The sequence below is a fragment of the Neofelis nebulosa genome, chromosome 1, assembly GCF_028018385.1.
Source record: "Neofelis nebulosa isolate mNeoNeb1 chromosome 1, mNeoNeb1.pri, whole genome shotgun sequence".
NCBI lineage: Eukaryota > Metazoa > Chordata > Mammalia > Carnivora > Felidae > Neofelis > Neofelis nebulosa.
Genome location: NC_080782.1, coordinates 59,664,129 through 59,680,128, shown reverse-complemented (window position 1 = coordinate 59,680,128; position 16,000 = coordinate 59,664,129). Strand labels below are relative to the sequence as shown.

The window sequence follows — 16,000 nt, the reverse complement described above, 5'->3', positions numbered from 1 at the left end:
GCTATGTTCTCAGACTCTCCCATTAATGTTTTTTAGAGACATCAGCAAGAATCAGATATCGGACATTGCTCCAGATGCCTTCCAGGGTCTGAAATCACTCACGTCACTGTAAGTGGGGAGCAGAGTCATGGGGGAGTGGCGGGCGGGGCGGGGGGGGAATGTGTCCATATTTTTCAGGAGGTGTTTATCAAGGCTTTATGTTCCCTTACACACTGTGGCAACCTGGTAAAAGAAACAAATATTTCTTCAGGGGAAATTGATCTTAGGGAATATTTCTACAACCCAAATGCATTATTTTTATTGATTAAGTGCCCAGCAGCCTTCCTAGCTATTGGCTTCTAATTCAAATGCATCTTCAGCTCTACCCGCACGTCCCCCTCCTGCCCTGCGTGCCTCAGCAGCGCTCTCTAGGGAGATGGAAGGACAGAATGGTAATGTATGTTTATTACCAACGTGCCCATGTCTCCCAACTATGTGACCTTGTCAAGGGAGGAGCTAATTTTCTTCCCCTGATTTTCAGGCTTTTTCTCCAAACCAACCTCATGGCCTTTGTTCTGAGAAAGCACACTTGCCATCCTGTAAAGGCTTCTTTTCTTGGGTTTTGCAACCCTAGGGCAGCCTACTGGATGGAACCACAGCCTCATCCACCAGAGACTCAGAGACCCACAGGGGCAAGAAGGCATGGGGCTTTGTCCTGTGGCTCACCATGTGGCATGGGTAATGTGACTTGAGCCTACTGTGTATTTTCCTCACAGACAAAACAAGGATAGTGATACCTTTTCTGCCTACCACATATTCAATGGTGACCACGATTACAATAATTGGCAGCACTTATTAAGCACTTACTGTGTGCCAGATACTGTTCTAGGAGTCTTGCAATTTTAATCCTCATAACAACCTAATACACAGACTCTATCCACTTCCTTCTTTTACAGTAGAAGGAATCGGGTGATCTAAGCCCCACACAGACAGGGACTTTTATCTGTTTGGATCCTGGCTGAATCTCTGGCACCTCAAACAGTACCTGGCACATGATAATTGCACAAAGCTCAAGCATGTTGAATGAATGCAATTATCTGAAATCCACAACTGGGAGATGCAGGATTGGATCCCAAGCAGTATGACTCCAGGACCCATGCTCTCAATCCCCAATGCTATGCTGCCTCTCGAGATAATGTGAAAGAAAAAGTATACAGTAAGATACAAGAAAAGCATCCTCAGTTGATATTATTTATATCATTTGGTGACCTGCCCACTGAGTAAGAGTGAGGACGCTCAGAAGCAAGCTGTCAATGCTTCCTTCTCTCTGTAACCTGTTTGCTTAATTTATGAGTGGGCAGGTAACAAGATCCACATTTGTCCCCACCTGGCCCCGTCCCACTGGGAAGGGGCTGAGGACAGGGAAGTGTCTTGATTCAGCTGTTGCCGGCTGCTTGCAGAGTAAATTAGTTTCGTTTATCGAACAGAACATCTGGCTGGGATATCAAAGACAGAATTGTATATGAGATTAGTGTCTGTGTATTATGCCGAAGATCACAGAGGAGCAGGGAGAGTGGCTGTGTGCTGCCAGGATCCTGTCCCTGCCCCCACCCTCCTATTCCCCTTATCTAGTTTCCCTCTGCTGGGACTTGGGAACAATCCGAGGACAGTGAGATGCTTCTGGTCCTACAGGAAACAAAATTCAGAATCTGTTTGTCATACGTGAAATGGCATCCCACTAGCCAGTTCCAAAGTACACACTGGGGCATTAAGTGAAGTGCCCCCTGACCTCTAACATATGCATTCATCCTTCCAAGTATGCCTGCTAGGTACTGCATCGTCTTACAGGCATGGAGAATGTGGCAGTGAACTGGACGGACAAGACCCTCGGTCTCATGGAGCTTGGAACACAAACATACCCAATCCAAACTCACCAGGGGCCAAGCTAAAGGGCAGGAAAGCCTTGCCCGTACTCATTCATTTATTCTTTCAACAAATACTGTGCTGAACCCTGTTCAGCTCTCAGCTCTAGGGACCGTGCCATGAGCAAGCCACATAATATCGCCACATGCATGGAGCCTATGTTCAAGTGAGCTGAGAGGTAGGGGCACAGAAAATGTTTAAAATAAAGAAATACATGAGTAGTAGAACATGACATAATGAAAAGTAATGAGGAAATAAAAATAAAGTGACAGGTGGTGAAAAACATTAAAATATTCTGGAGAAACTTCCCAAGGATGAGATGTTTGTGCTCAGATATGAAAGGTGTGAAGAAGGCAGTCAAGGAAAGATTTTGGGGGAAAGCCAGGTGGGTCTACACCCAGATTGCTCCACAGTAGACCCACAGCCCTCTTCAGTCTGCCGGAGGGTGGTTTGGACCCACGAGGTTAGAGCTGTCCCATAGGGAGGTCTGATGGGTCATGTGAGGATCCCCTGACCCAGTCCCTGGCCCCTCCGCCCCACCAGCTACTGCTGCACCACAGTTTCTGACATCAGCCAAGACAAGCAGACAGGGACACTACTACATTTGGCACAGTGAGCAGGGGGACATTCATATGAATTACAAATTGAGCCTGAGCCATCATGCTGACTTTTATTTACTCATTAATTTGTTGAAACATTAATGAAACCCACCCGCAGGCTGAGTGAGACACTCACGCTTTTTCCTGGTGGTGTCTGGAAAATAGGGGGTTTGGTTTAGCATTCCCATTTCCTGTTTCCCCACCCTAATATTTTGTCTCCTCAAAGACATATAACAGCCTGAATTTGCGGTCTGAGTGGGAATTGAATATTGCATTCACTCAGGATACTTCAGGGCCCAAGAAGGAATTGAAGGGGGGAAAAAAAAAAACCCAACCCTCCCACATCAGTTCTCTCCATCTCCGAGGAGGCTGGGCCCAGGAGAAGCAGTCTGTGCCGTGGATGAGAGCAGAGGGCGGCCAGCAGTGTCTTTAGCACCTACATGGATGGCCAACAGGACCCCCTGGGCGCTGGGCTGGAGAAGCAGACAGTAGAATTCTTCCCCAAGCGCTCCCAAGTCACCAAAGCCCAGCCCACCAATAGGAGGCGCAGTATGTGGGACCTGTACACCTACTAGAGAGGAGAGTAAAATAATTCAGAGTTTCTTGGTTCCTAGAGCTCAAAGACTAGGAAAAGGGGCTGGAGTGTGGGGGCCATCGCTCTGAGGTAACAATTCCTTGCTCTCCAGTTTTTCCTGTGAGCCAGTCTTTGACTCTGTGGTCCCTGTGCCATCTGGATAGGACCCCCAAAACTCAAAGCCCTGCCTAGAGGGATGATTAAAGAACTCAGCTCAGGAATTCCTAGGATACAACGGGATATTAAAAGGAAACATTCTGTAGGCTGGGCTCAGCCTGATCAATATCCATTGAAGACAAGAAGACACAGGGCCAGCCAGCTTCCTACACATCTTATTTATTGCCGAGGTGTGAGTCATATTAGCAGCTCAGGGAGACACTACAAGGGGACTGCTGTGCCCTATTGTGGATTATTTATTAAGCTGGGCTGCCCAGTAATGAAACAGGATGGAGCTGATTTCTCCTTGCCTCCCAGACAGCCTGTCTCTGCAGCCCCTGTGGCACTTGCCTGCTGTCTCACTGGTAAGGAGGAAGGGTAAGGCCGGCCAGGGAAGGAGATGCTCTTAGAAGCCCCACCCACCTACGGGAGTTGGCAGAGGTGATGGCCTCTCACTTGAGTGGGCTTCAGTGGCCTCACATCACAGAGACTGCTGTCTTCTCTTTTCTAGGGTGCTGTATGGAAACAAGATCACCGAGATTGCCAAGGGACTGTTTGATGGGCTGGTATCCCTACAGCTGCTGTGAGTAGGCATATTGTCACTATGTGTGTCTCTAGGAATGTCTACAGGCTCTTCACCTGCAGACTTTGAGCCATGCTCAGTACAGTTCTTTTGACTTTACACACACCAAAAGCGGGGGGGGGGGGGATTCTGAGCTGTCCACCCCACACTTCCACCACCTCTCTTTGATGGAAGGACAGCCAGGGAGTTGGCAGAGGGAGACCAAGGTCAATGTGAACAAACCTACATGATACATTACAGCTCAGGAACGTGGACGGGGCATGAGTCACTAACCATAGGTCTGGAGGCTAGAAATTAAGGCTGAATGGAATCCTACAAGGGGAAGCATCTTGCAGGAGCATGCTAGGAATTTAGGGAACTAAAACATTCACACCTTATTCCGATAAAGCTGAAACACCTGCTGATAGACATGTGACCTTGAAGAAGGGTTGGGGGTGGGATGGTGAAATAATTATAGAAGAACATAATCAGTCACCAATATGACTCTATCTGGGTAAGATATAGCTGAGGGGGTAAGAGTTTATTTATTTATTAAAATTTTTGTTAATGTTTATTCAATTTTTGAAAGACAGGTAGAGACAGAGCACAAGCAGGGTTGGGGCAGAGAGAAAGGGGGACACAGAATCCGAAGCAGGCTCCAGGCCCTAAGCTGTCAGCACAGAGCCTGACGCAGGGCTCAAACTCACGAACCGCGAGATCATGACCTGAGCCGAAGTTGGATGCTCAACCGACTGAGCCACCCAGGCACCCCAGAGTTTATTTAATTTAAAGGAAGACTTGTTGCCTCAAATTTTAAGCTCTAGGATTATTTATTTGCATTTATTTCATTCTGGTCATTTGAGCTTTAAATGTTTGAAGAAGATAATTGAACTCTGATGTGGAAAGGCAAGGAAAGGAATTTAGCTTGTCATATATTTTAAGATTCTATGATGGGGGAGAGTTATCTGTAGTTTGTGATTAGGTAGCCGTGGGATCTACGCACATGTGCCGTGGGCATTGGAGTACATGTGCGCACATAACACATCCTGCTCGGTGACCATCACAATTCCTAGGAGTATGAGGAATTGATCTTGAGTATCCTGGGAACACTGGAGAATGCCAGGTCTCAGAGAGGTAAACGCCTTGCCCTCAATCACACAGCAAAATAGGTGTGGAAACTGGAGAAGAGTTTACATGGCCCTGTGCCTCAGAAGGCTCTCAGCCTTTGAATAGAGGTGTCTATCTGAGTAAAGATGAGTGAGTGAGCGTGTGTGTCTTTGTAAAACTATCTCCCAAATCACAGGCAGTGAGGAAGGGGCCCAGGGCCTCCGGACTTCCTGTGTGCAGTTAAACAAAGCTGCAGCAGGAATTTGCAGACCAGGTAGGCAAGCTGGGTCTCCGGGTGGGTGGGAGGCCAGGCACAAAAATAGAGAGAGGAAGGCCCGGTGACTCCCAGAGACTCTTCAAGAAAGAGGAAATGAGATTTGTCCTCAGCCTTTACCTTCTCACATCTTTACTCCCTCCCCTTCCCATGTCCTGTAAGACTCAGGCCTGGACGGTTCTCCTAAGACAATGCAGTCATGTAAATCATGCCCAGCTAGTTTCCAGGCAGCATGTCCTTCTACAAGCAGCAGTCAGGTTTGTTTCAATGAAGCTGAGATCAAGAGAAAGAAGATTCTTTTGTGTCTTTTCTTCTCTGTATCTCCTCTCACCTCCATCTCCACGTCTGTCTCACTCTGTGAATCTCTGTGTGGGCATCTTTGAGTTCAGAGGTCCCAGCCCTTGGGTGAGCCTTTAAAGCTATTTGTTACAGTGACCCACCAGGGTCACTGCAGGGAGCTGGGTGTTTCACAGATGGTATTCTTTGCTTGTAGCAAAGAAACTGTAAATCGTAACCACCTCCATAAGGCTAGTTAACTGTAGCTATTAATCCCTTGAAAGAAGAGTAACAGTAGCATTGGCGTTGAGGTAGATTTGGGGGTGGTTGTGTTGCACTGGGCTGGGGTGAGTATCCTTTTACAATCTGCGTGTCTAGTGTAGACAGAAAAATGTCATTGCATGCACTAAGGAGAAATCTAGCATGCATCAAAGTGCCTAGCAGAGCGCATGGCATGTTGCAAAGATTCAATAAATGCATGGGTTTGGGGGGAGTTTATTTCTGGGGGGGTTGCATATTTTTTTAAAAAAGGAAATGTCTCCCAGCTTGGAGCAGACAGCAGTGACGATATTAATAGAACTCACAGGATTTGCATGGGCCAGGAACTCTAGTTTAATCTCACCAAAATTTTGAGCAGATGGAATGGAATAGCTGGGAGTAAACTAGGAGTAAAGACAAAGCATCCCTGCCTTGCGCGTGACCAGGAGTTGACACAACTCAGGCAAGCTTGCTCTCCAGAAAGAAGCAGCAACTGCAGCCGTCATTGGGCTTTGACCTGCCGCTGAGCTGTTGGAAAGCAGGTCCTGATTAGATCTAATTTAGCGTCCAGCCCGCTGTAGATTGGATTTCTCCTTGTTAGACTGGAGACACTCTGATAAGAAGGCTCTGATTAGAATACCCTGGTAGTCTGGGTAATTTCCTCTCCTTTGACTCCAAGGCTTTTTGTAAGAGGTTCGTGTTTATTTCTCTCTCCCTGTTTCTCAAATTATTGGTGCATCACAAAGCCAAGCTGTCTCTGCCACGTGAAGCGATCTCGGATATTTCCTCTCTGGCACAACTCACGGTGTTGTCGGTAGTAAAGGGGGTACATTGTAGTTGTTGTCCTGCCTGCTCCCCCTTGTCCCATTGTTCCACATTTTCCAGCCATCCTGCCAGATTTTCCCAGGCCCTGCATGTACTCAGTCCTCCTGGGTCCCGTTCTTGAGATGCTTATTGCAGCAGATGGTCAACACTGAGAATAGAATATCTCAGGCTTCAGAGTTTCTTGGAGGCCACTAAAAATGGGCTACATGGAAACACTTAAAAGTCCTGGGACTGACCCCCTAAACCCAATGCCCTGTCCTCTGGGTGTCAGCCTCCAAAGAGTCACCTCCTTTTGTTTAAGTTCCAGAATTTTAGAGGTCAAAGGAACATCAGGGCTCCAAGCACAGTCTCCTACCCAGCTAGTGCAGAAACCCCTCCCACACCCTCTGTGACAAATTTTTCTATCTGTTCTTGCTGATGGTGTCTGTGATAAGTCATCATTGTGTACTTAGAAAGTTAGGCAGTTTTTTCTTATACTAAAGCTCAGTAATGGCTTCTGGGGAAACTCAGAAAAGGCTATTCTCAAAATCTTCAAAGGTTTCAAAATAACTAGTATGTCTCCCTGTAATTAATCCTAAACAGGTTCCGTTCCTGCAGACATTCATGGTATAAACACACATTCATTGGTCATTAGTAACAGTCCTTATTTATCTTTGGGGGTGTGCGTGGTGGTCTGTATGCCCATCCCTCCTTAAAACAGTGCTGGGAAGCGAGTCCCACACCCATTTGGACAAGAAGTATGTTAGACACTCCCTCCTAATGTGCTGAGAACTGAAATATCCCATGTGAAGATGTCTCAGAATGTAAGGTTAGGACAAGATATGTCACATGCTCCCAGGTCCAGGGATGGGAGCAGCTGGATTACCAGAGAACTGACCCTTCTCCTGGCTGTGCCCGTCCCTTTCCTCACCAGAAACTTTAGCTCAGAGGTCGACCTCTCCCAAAACAAGAAAAGCCATCAGTGCGTCTCTAGAGCCATCACTTTCCCCTCTGACGGACAGCTGCAAGGTGTGCTGTCCCAGCTCCCCCAGGAAATAAAGAGCATTCATTTAGTGCTCATTGATTGCATGGCAGATGCATAGGAAAGTGGCCCGAGTAGGGCAGGCGGTCCTTTGAGGTAGAAGCTTTCACGTAAATGCTGGGCACGGTCAATGTTAAGCCTGCTCCAGGAGGTCTGAACCCAAACCAGAATGCCTTTGGGCTGGAATAAGTTAAGACAACCCAGGCACCTGTTGTTTGATTTTCTTGGAAGGCAGACAAGACCCTTTGAGAATCTTGGAGTCTGCCAAGCAACATGCCAATTACAGGGCAGTGAGCAAAACTCCACCCCCGTAGCTCACTTTTCCTCACCAGCTGTTTCGCGAGTATTACTACTGCTGCTAATTACTTAATATGCTCCAGAACCCGTGCCAAAGCAATGTTATGTGCTTGTATGCTTCTCTGCTCTACGCAACAGTGCTAAGAGGAAGGTATTGTGAAAAGTCCCATTTTACAGATGGGGAAACTGAGGCATAGAAAGGTTAAGTAACATGGCCATTGTCTTTCAGCGTGTACGTGACGGAGCGTTGGCACCCAGGCAGGCTAATTCTAGAGTCCGTGCAAGAGACTTCTGCTTCAGGCCCTGTCACAGGCAGATCTGCAGAACTAGTTCTGTGATCCACAGAGCAAGAGTTCCTCACAGGCTCGTGCCAAGGAGGAGGTACTGCTGAACCGACTGTTTCCGGTTCCTTTCGTTATGCCTCAGTATCCGTCACAGGCTGCTGTCTCCCTGGGACTTCCTCTGGCCCCTTGTCATCCCACTAACCCCTGTGAGAGGGCATGAAGGAGCTGCCCGTCTGTAAAGACTGGGTTGAGGGCAGATGGTGAGAACTCCCCAGCAGTGGAAGCAGACTTACTTTGTGATGCACTTTTTTTTTTTTTTCAACGTTTTTTTTTTTTTTTTTTTTTTATTTTTGGGACAGAGAGAGACAGAGCATGAACGGGGGAGGGGCAGAGAGAGAGGGAGACACAGAATCGGAAACAGGCTCCAGGCTCCGAGCCATCAGCCCACAGCCTGACGCGGGGCTCGAACTCACAGACCGCGAGATCGTGACCTGGCTGAAGTCGGACGCTTAACCGACTGCGCCACCCAGGCGCCCCATGTGATGCACTTTTGAGGGAGGGCTTCTTCTCTTCCTTGTGCGCCCGGGGCTTCCCAAGGGAGGCCTTCAGGGAGATGTAAAATCTGGAGTCATCCCATGCGTGGCCATTGAGTGAATGATTCACCCCTCTTAAAGGACCAGTTGGTAACCAGAAGGCAAATGACCACCCTGGTAGCTGTTGAGGGAGGGAAGGAGCAAGCCAGGTCACACTAGGGGAGGCCTTTGATCCCCCAATAGCAGGTGATAGCTGCCGTGTCCAGTCTCTCAGAATCTCCACTTCCCTCTGCTTGTACCCTGTTCCTACAGTTCTCCTCTGTCCATGGACTCCAGGGAGGTCCTGTTTTTCAGACAGGCCATCCAATGGCATTGCTACATTTGCAGTTTCCCGTGCATTAGGAATCACCATGACAACCCACAGCCTGTGACCAGCAGTGCAGCCATTATTGGGAGGGAATGGAAGAGTCTTCTTTGTCCCTAGTTGGGCCTGGGATGGTTCCTCCTGTTTCCTCTCCTGAGTGTTGAGCCTGACGTGGCCCAGAGCAAGACTGGGCAGCGTTAGGGTTTCTTGACCTCGTGGCACCAGATATCGCCAGGCTTCTCCCCATGTCTGGCCTCAGTAGGTTCCTGAATGTCAAAGTAAATCCCCCATACCATATGGTAACGATGAGAGCATAGTATCTGTGCTAAGGCAAGAGCATAGGTCTTATTAAAATTTGTAAAAAAAAGTCAGGAGCACCTGGGTGGCTCAGTCAGTTAAGCATCTGACTTTGGTTCAGGTCATGGTCTCACGGCTTGTGGGTTCGAGCCCCACGTTGGGCTCTGTGCTGACAGCTCAGAGCCTGGAGCCTGCTTGGGATTCTGTGTCTCCCTCTCTCTCTGCTCCTCCACCTTTCTCTCTCTTTCTCTCTCTCTCAAAAATAAATGCATTAAAAAAATCCTTTTTAAAAGTTCAGGATGACAGAGGGTTAATTCTGGAGAAATTTTAAAAAAAGAAAAAAGAGGAAGACATTAATGAAAGAGGTTTGACTCTGTGTCCTGCAGCTTAATCAGGGGTCCATGATGCCTCCCCAGATTGGTGTCCTCACGAATAGTTTATGCCAATGCATAATGGTGGTAAATACTCACAGGGAGAGACCTTTTTCTGAGGAGGAGCAATAGAAAAAATGCCAGGCAGTTATTGGTACCGTCTTTCTCCTCCTCCGTATCTACATCTGAGTATTTATAAAACAAACTGACTCCCCAGCCTTGTGTTAGGAAAAGGAGACTCCCCCAAGCACCTGCCCCCTTGGCAGGAGCCTGGGCCAGCTTTCCATCTCATGGTCTTTCCTGCAAGGACTTGACTAATTTCCAGGAAGGGGGTCACTACGCTCTCTCTTGGCACCAGTTTTCTGAGCAAACCTTGTACTCTGGAGTTTAGAATATGCTTTTGGCATTTCCAGACAAATACCACTCAAGTAGGAGGGGCAACGTAACTGCTGTCTTCCACAGACCCACGGGCAGGTGTGGAGAGTATAAATACCACCCAGAATGTTAGCTCTGGGCCACTGAATCAACACGTGAATTGCTAGAGTTGCCAAGGTGATTTTAATGCAATTTATCATTAAAGCTGACTCCCAATGTTTGTGTTTTCCGAACCGTGCAGCGAAGGCCTGTGAGCTCTGTGGGAATCTTCACTGAGGAGGATATGTGGGCAAGGACAGTAGCTAAAAATGGGGTCTCAGTGGCCTTCTGCCCTGTTGGCCTCTTTAGAGAAAGTGGATGTGGTAGGGCCTTTTCACTGACGAGGGTGGACCTCATCTCCCTCCTGTGGTTCTTCTCTCTCTATCTCCTGGACCTTGAAGGAAGGAAGCTGCCAGCTGCTCCTGTGTTGAGAGAATCTGGGACCTTTCTGGCCAGGGCAGGCCGGGTCCCTGAGCAGGAGGACTTGAGTCACAAGAGCCCTCCTTAGCCCAGACCCAGGGTATTTCACTGGCCTCTCTACAAGCTCCAGCTCTGTGGTTCTCTGTGGCTTATTTCCTGCCTGGCCTTTTCTGAAGGCAATGGTTCTGGAAAGGATTATCTCTTAGCAGCATCGTTATGTTGGTTAGTCAGTGGACTGAGTGCTAATACCTCTTGACATGGAACATATGTGGAAGCTGCACGTGCTCATGGAAGAGGGGTTGGGAGAAGGCCTCGTAGGGCTGACACTTGGAAGTAAATATAGAAGGTGATGTCTGTGCACTGCTGCTGGATGTGCCATTCTCCTTAATCCCCTCTGAAGGGAGCGTGGTTTTTTGTTTTGTTATGTTAGAATCGTCACTAGCTTAATGGGAGTAGCCACAGAAAACATACTGCCATCTCCTCCCATCAGCATTGGGTGATTCCCAAGGTCCATTAATGGGCATCAGGGTGGTATAATGGGTGGGAGCAAAGCCTTTGTGCTAAGATAACATGAGTCCACTTCTCAAACTGCCACTTACTACTGTGCAACTTTGGTCACCGGTACTTAAGTTTTCTGCGTCCCAACAGTTTTCTGTGTCATCTGTCCGATGGAGATAACACTTACTCTCTAGTGGGGACATTCAGTGGGTTAGTGTTTGTAAGGTGGTTGGTGGGTGTTTGATCATACAACATGCTTGTTACATGTTACGTCGTGTGGTCCTGCTGTTCATCTGGCCTGTCCATCTCAGCCCTTCTCTCTCCTTTTGCTTATAAAACCTTCAAAAGAGGTTCTTTGGGAGGTGGGTCTGGGAGTAGGTGGCCCCAAAAGATGGCTGGATTTGCTTCTGGGGGAAATATTTATGAGCACAAGATGCCCTCAACCCCCAACTCACTGGATCCAACAAGAGATCAAGCTGAAGGTCTAGTTGGGATGTCAAAGTTTTGGCTTTGAATACCAGGCAGCCTTTCAAATGAGGCAACCTGGAGCATCTCATCTTGCATGAGGGTTGCTGCTGTCTTTGCTTCATCACTGTCCCCTGATCTGCCCAGGGTAGAGTGAGAATTCAGAGGAGCCACGCATACTGCTCCCAAGTCAGCATGTGGTTAATGATCGCTGAAGGTTGAAATGCTGCTTCGTGTGTGTGTGTGAGCCCCTCAGTGAAGAACCTTCCACTTTGTGCCAATGGCAGTTTGGTGAGCATCCCAAAAAGCATCCCATCTCCAACAACTTGGTGCCAAGTCCTTCCTAAGAGTTGGCAGGATTCCTGATCGCTCCAGACAACCAAAAGGCAAGCAGTCTTCCTGACCCAACCAGACCTCTGCCCACCTGGTGCATTCCATGCCCAGGTGCATTCCAAAGCTAGCAAAAATAACCACTCCCAGAGACCAGGAACATGCTTCACTGGGCATGGAAGAAAGAGTATGGATTCTCTGTGGTAGATAAAAGCTGAGGTCTGGAGTCAGGCTGGTATGTTTCACTTACTGCTTGGTCAAATCTGCCACCACTCGGACCCTCAGTTTCCACACCAGCAAAATGAGGACAATCTTAGTGCTGCTGTGAGGCTGAAATAAAATACTGCGTGGAAAGTGCTTTGGAAAACGCTTGGCACGGGGCTGCACAGAGCCGTGGTCCCTAGAGATGTCACTGCGTTATTAGTATCATTTCAGCAGCTGCACTGCTGTTGTTCCTCAAAGGGAGATGAAATAGGACAGACCCAGCAGCCTTGAGGGGAAAAAGAGGGAAAATCGATCTCTCCAGGGAAAGAGACAGAAGGCCTGTCTTCAGGAGTTCTTATGGAAATGCTGAACCCCATTACAAATAGTTGTTTACTCTCTGTTTGCTCCACAGCATGTTTTTTCAATTCCCCTCCAACTCTTGTCCATGTACCAGGTAGCTCAGGGATCCTTTCGTGGAAGACAGATGGAGTTGAGTAGCTGCCAGCCTTCCTCCCAAAGGAGAGAGGACAGAAGGACGGGCTGTTAGATCTTGCCGGTGCTAGGGATCAGTGAGGCTGTCCTCAGCATCTAAATCGGGATAAGCAGCTTAATTTTATCTCTCCCTGCACCTACGTGTCTTGCCTTAGGGAGCCAAGCATCCTGGGAGGGAGGGAGTGACCAAGAGACTGTGCCCTTTTGTATTTCCGCTTGCTCCCTGCTTCATGCACTCTGCACCTCAAGCTGTCTTTGCCTAGTAATTCCGCCAGGCTGGGGTGTTTTGATGCCTTCCATCTTTGAGATAACACCCCATGCTAAGACATCTAGAAGTAGGGAACAAGGAAAAGCATTTGGATCAGAAAAAGAAGCCTCAGTAGTTCTGATGAGTGAGGAGGGTTGCCCCCAGGAGCATGCAGATTGGCTACCCTTTCAAGGCAGGTCAGAGTCACCACTGCTTTCTCCCTGGGGGTTCCCTCTTTGTCCAGGGTCTAGCGTTCCCCAGAACTGCAGCTGGGCTCTTTAATCTGCAGTAGGGTCTCAGGTATGAGTGCCCACTCAGGCAAGACAGGCGAAGAAGCTGGTGAAAGGCATCACTAGGGAAGAGTGAGGACTGTGGCAAACAGGGAGCATGCGTCCTATCGAAAGGGGACAGCCACCCCATAGCTGCCTCCAGTGGACTCCATGTTGCTAGAATTTCTGAATTTTTTTTTTCAAGAGGAAATAGAAATCTGGCATGTGTGTGTGTGTGTGTGAGAGAGAGAGAGAGAGAGAGAGGGAGGGAGGCAGGGAGAGGGAGAGAAATTTCCCAATTTTAAAACACTGGGAGGGTGAATGAACAGAGCATGTGGGATGTCACAATATATTGCAGGGAAGATTCTTTCTTCAGGGCATCAGATTGGTACCTCTGACTTGGTCTCTTTACTGAATTGTTCAGTATTTCCTAGCAAAGGGATCCCCTCTTAAGGCCCTGAATATCAAGGTTTGGAATAAATCATTTACCATGCACTTTATTTTCCTTTGTAAACAAGCACACCAAACACCCATGTGTGAAGGGTCCATTCCTGCCCCATGGGTGCTTAGCCCTGCTGGGTCCCTCCGGCTTTTCTCCCTGTTTCTTTGCTCCTTGGTGTCCTCCTTGGAATGTCCCCAGAATGGATTGACCTTGACTAAAATGCAATCTATAAAGCACAGGACATTCTTGGGGGGGAATGCCACCGGGGGATAGACAGATGGGTGGGGTATATAAGGTGTTCATAAAGAAAAAAGTGCACCCTCCAGAGACATCAGTTCTCGTAACTACCTCCAGCATGTTCCCTGGAAACACATGCAACCTTGACCAAGCCACCACATTCTCAGACTCAGTTCTGTCACCTAAACTTGGGAGGCTGGCTGTACCCATCTGCCTAAGTTACCGTGAGAACAATTGGGTGTCAGGAAAGCACTTTGGAAAACAACAAGAGTATTCTAGCTTTTCTCTACTGCAAGGCAGGAGGACATCTGTGTGAACCCTTGGGAGCCTGCCCATTATTAGCCAGATTAAACACGCAGCTCTTGTACTTGTCACTGCCACAGCTGCCTGCCTGCACGCAGGCTGCAGAGGCCCCACTGGGAGGACAGGCCTCCAGCAAGGGAGAGGTGCTATAGAAGGCTGAGCTCCCAGGGGCAACCCCCCATCACCAACTCAAGTCCCCTAGACCCTGGCATCAGAGCCTGTGGAGGCCAGCCCGTTACGAGTCTCCTGGGCCACTCTCCACAAGAGAAGCTCTGAGCCAGACTTGAAAGAGAAATGTTAAAAATTTAACATTTTTATTGGTTCGTCTAGTTCTCCTCTCCCCTATGTTTATTGATGAGGGAATGAGAAATGATTTTATACTAGTTAAGAGGGTACAAACAGTTGGTCTGGGATCATAAAGGAAATTCTCAGGACTCAGATTCGCTTGACTTGCCAGCCCCATGCTGGAGAACTCTTCTATAACCCTCATGGCATCACCTACGCTGGACCAGAGTTTCACCCGAAAGGCAGCTTCTTTTGATGCTTTTTTTTTTTTTTTTTTTTTGGTGGAGGGAGGGGTATGCAGATCTAAAACCAGGAAAGACAGGTGCCACCTTAGAGTGTGGTCCCCTGGAGTTGTGTACAGGGTTGGGTATATTTTGTAATAAATGCTTGTTGCTGAGCACCAAGAATAAAGGGAATGAAGTGATGTCATCTGTGACATCAGGGCTTACAGTCATCATAGGTGGGAGGCCAGTGGTAAACAAGGACAAACACCCTGTGATCACAAATGGAGAGAAGTACTACGAAGAAAATAAACTGGAGCTAGGAGAGACAGTCGTGGGGGGCTGGGGGTCTTGCTGTAGGTGAGGGGATCAAGGCAGGCCTTTCTAAGGAGGTGACATTAAGCTGATATGTGGGGGAGGAGAAGGAACCACCTTATGAAAGGTGGTCTAAAGAATGTGTTCAAAGGACCTGGGCCAAAATGCTTATGGGGGCGTTTGAGGAACGAAGTGTAGTGAGCAGGGATGCATGGAGGAGGGGAAAGGGGTAGAACTTGGGTCACAAGGGGCTCCATCCATGTTGCGTGTGTGGGAGCACGTGCATGTGTGTCAGAGAGAGAGAATGTGTATGTGCACACACCCATGCTTGCCCGTGGATGTATCTTTTCCCGGGAGGATTGGATGACCTATAACTTCCATCACATTTCCAATGGGATCAGTGATTTCACAGAACTCAAGAAGACTTCTGAATCAAAATTGCCCTTCGTCAGTCAACTAAAGCTTTGAAGCAGTTGTGCCAAATGAATTTTTTTCCCCCATTCCTGGAAGCTCTGTGTTCTAAAGCAGAAAGTCAAGCATGTGTGCTGCCATTTCCAGGCTTGCTCTGAGGGCCTGGGTACCAGGGAAGGCTGCGGAGGATTTCAGTATGTGGCCCAGTATCCTCGGTAGCTGGTGTACAAGTGCCTGGACATGTTTGGAGTTTTGGTGGCCGCGGGAATGCAAGAACCCCCCCGCCCCCCCCCCCCACACACACACACACTAGCGGCAGGGGCCCATGGCTCTCAGGAGAGCATTAGGCTGTCTCTGGAGGAGAGCTCTGAAGCCTGTCTCCTGCATGTGCAGCCCTTGCTCCGTGGGTGACTCCCAGGATCAGTGAGTCACTGGCTTCTCTTGTGCTTGCAGCCTCCTCAATGCCAACAAGATCAACTGCCTGCGAGTGAACACGTTTCAGGACCTGCAGAACCTCAATCTGCTCTCCCTGTATGACAACAAGCTGCAGACCATCAGCAAGGGACTCTTTGCCCCTCTGCAGGCCATCCAGACCCTGTGAGTATGCCCCCTCAAATGCCAGCACACGCGCAGGCAGCCAGTGACCCCAAACACCCAGGCACAGACAGCCCCGAAAACGAAGGCTAGGTGAGCGTGTCCCAGAGCATGTCTGGAGACTGCGGTGAGAATGGCCGTAAGCTCACCTGT

The 16,000-nt window shown here is 48.6% G+C and overlaps 1 protein-coding gene across 2 annotated transcripts in view; it reads left to right on the top strand.

Annotated features, from left to right (window-relative positions):
* SLIT3 (slit guidance ligand 3) overlaps positions 1-16,000 on the top strand; it is a 599,210-nt gene that overhangs the window by 492,264 nt on the left and 90,946 nt on the right. For both annotated transcript variants that reach the window (XM_058722970.1, XM_058722980.1), the window contains exons 11-13: positions 37-108; positions 3,743-3,814; positions 15,707-15,850. In XM_058722970.1, coding sequence (XP_058578953.1) covers positions 37-108; positions 3,743-3,814; positions 15,707-15,850 — 288 coding nt within the window. The remainder of the gene's footprint in view (positions 1-36; positions 109-3,742; positions 3,815-15,706; positions 15,851-16,000) is intronic.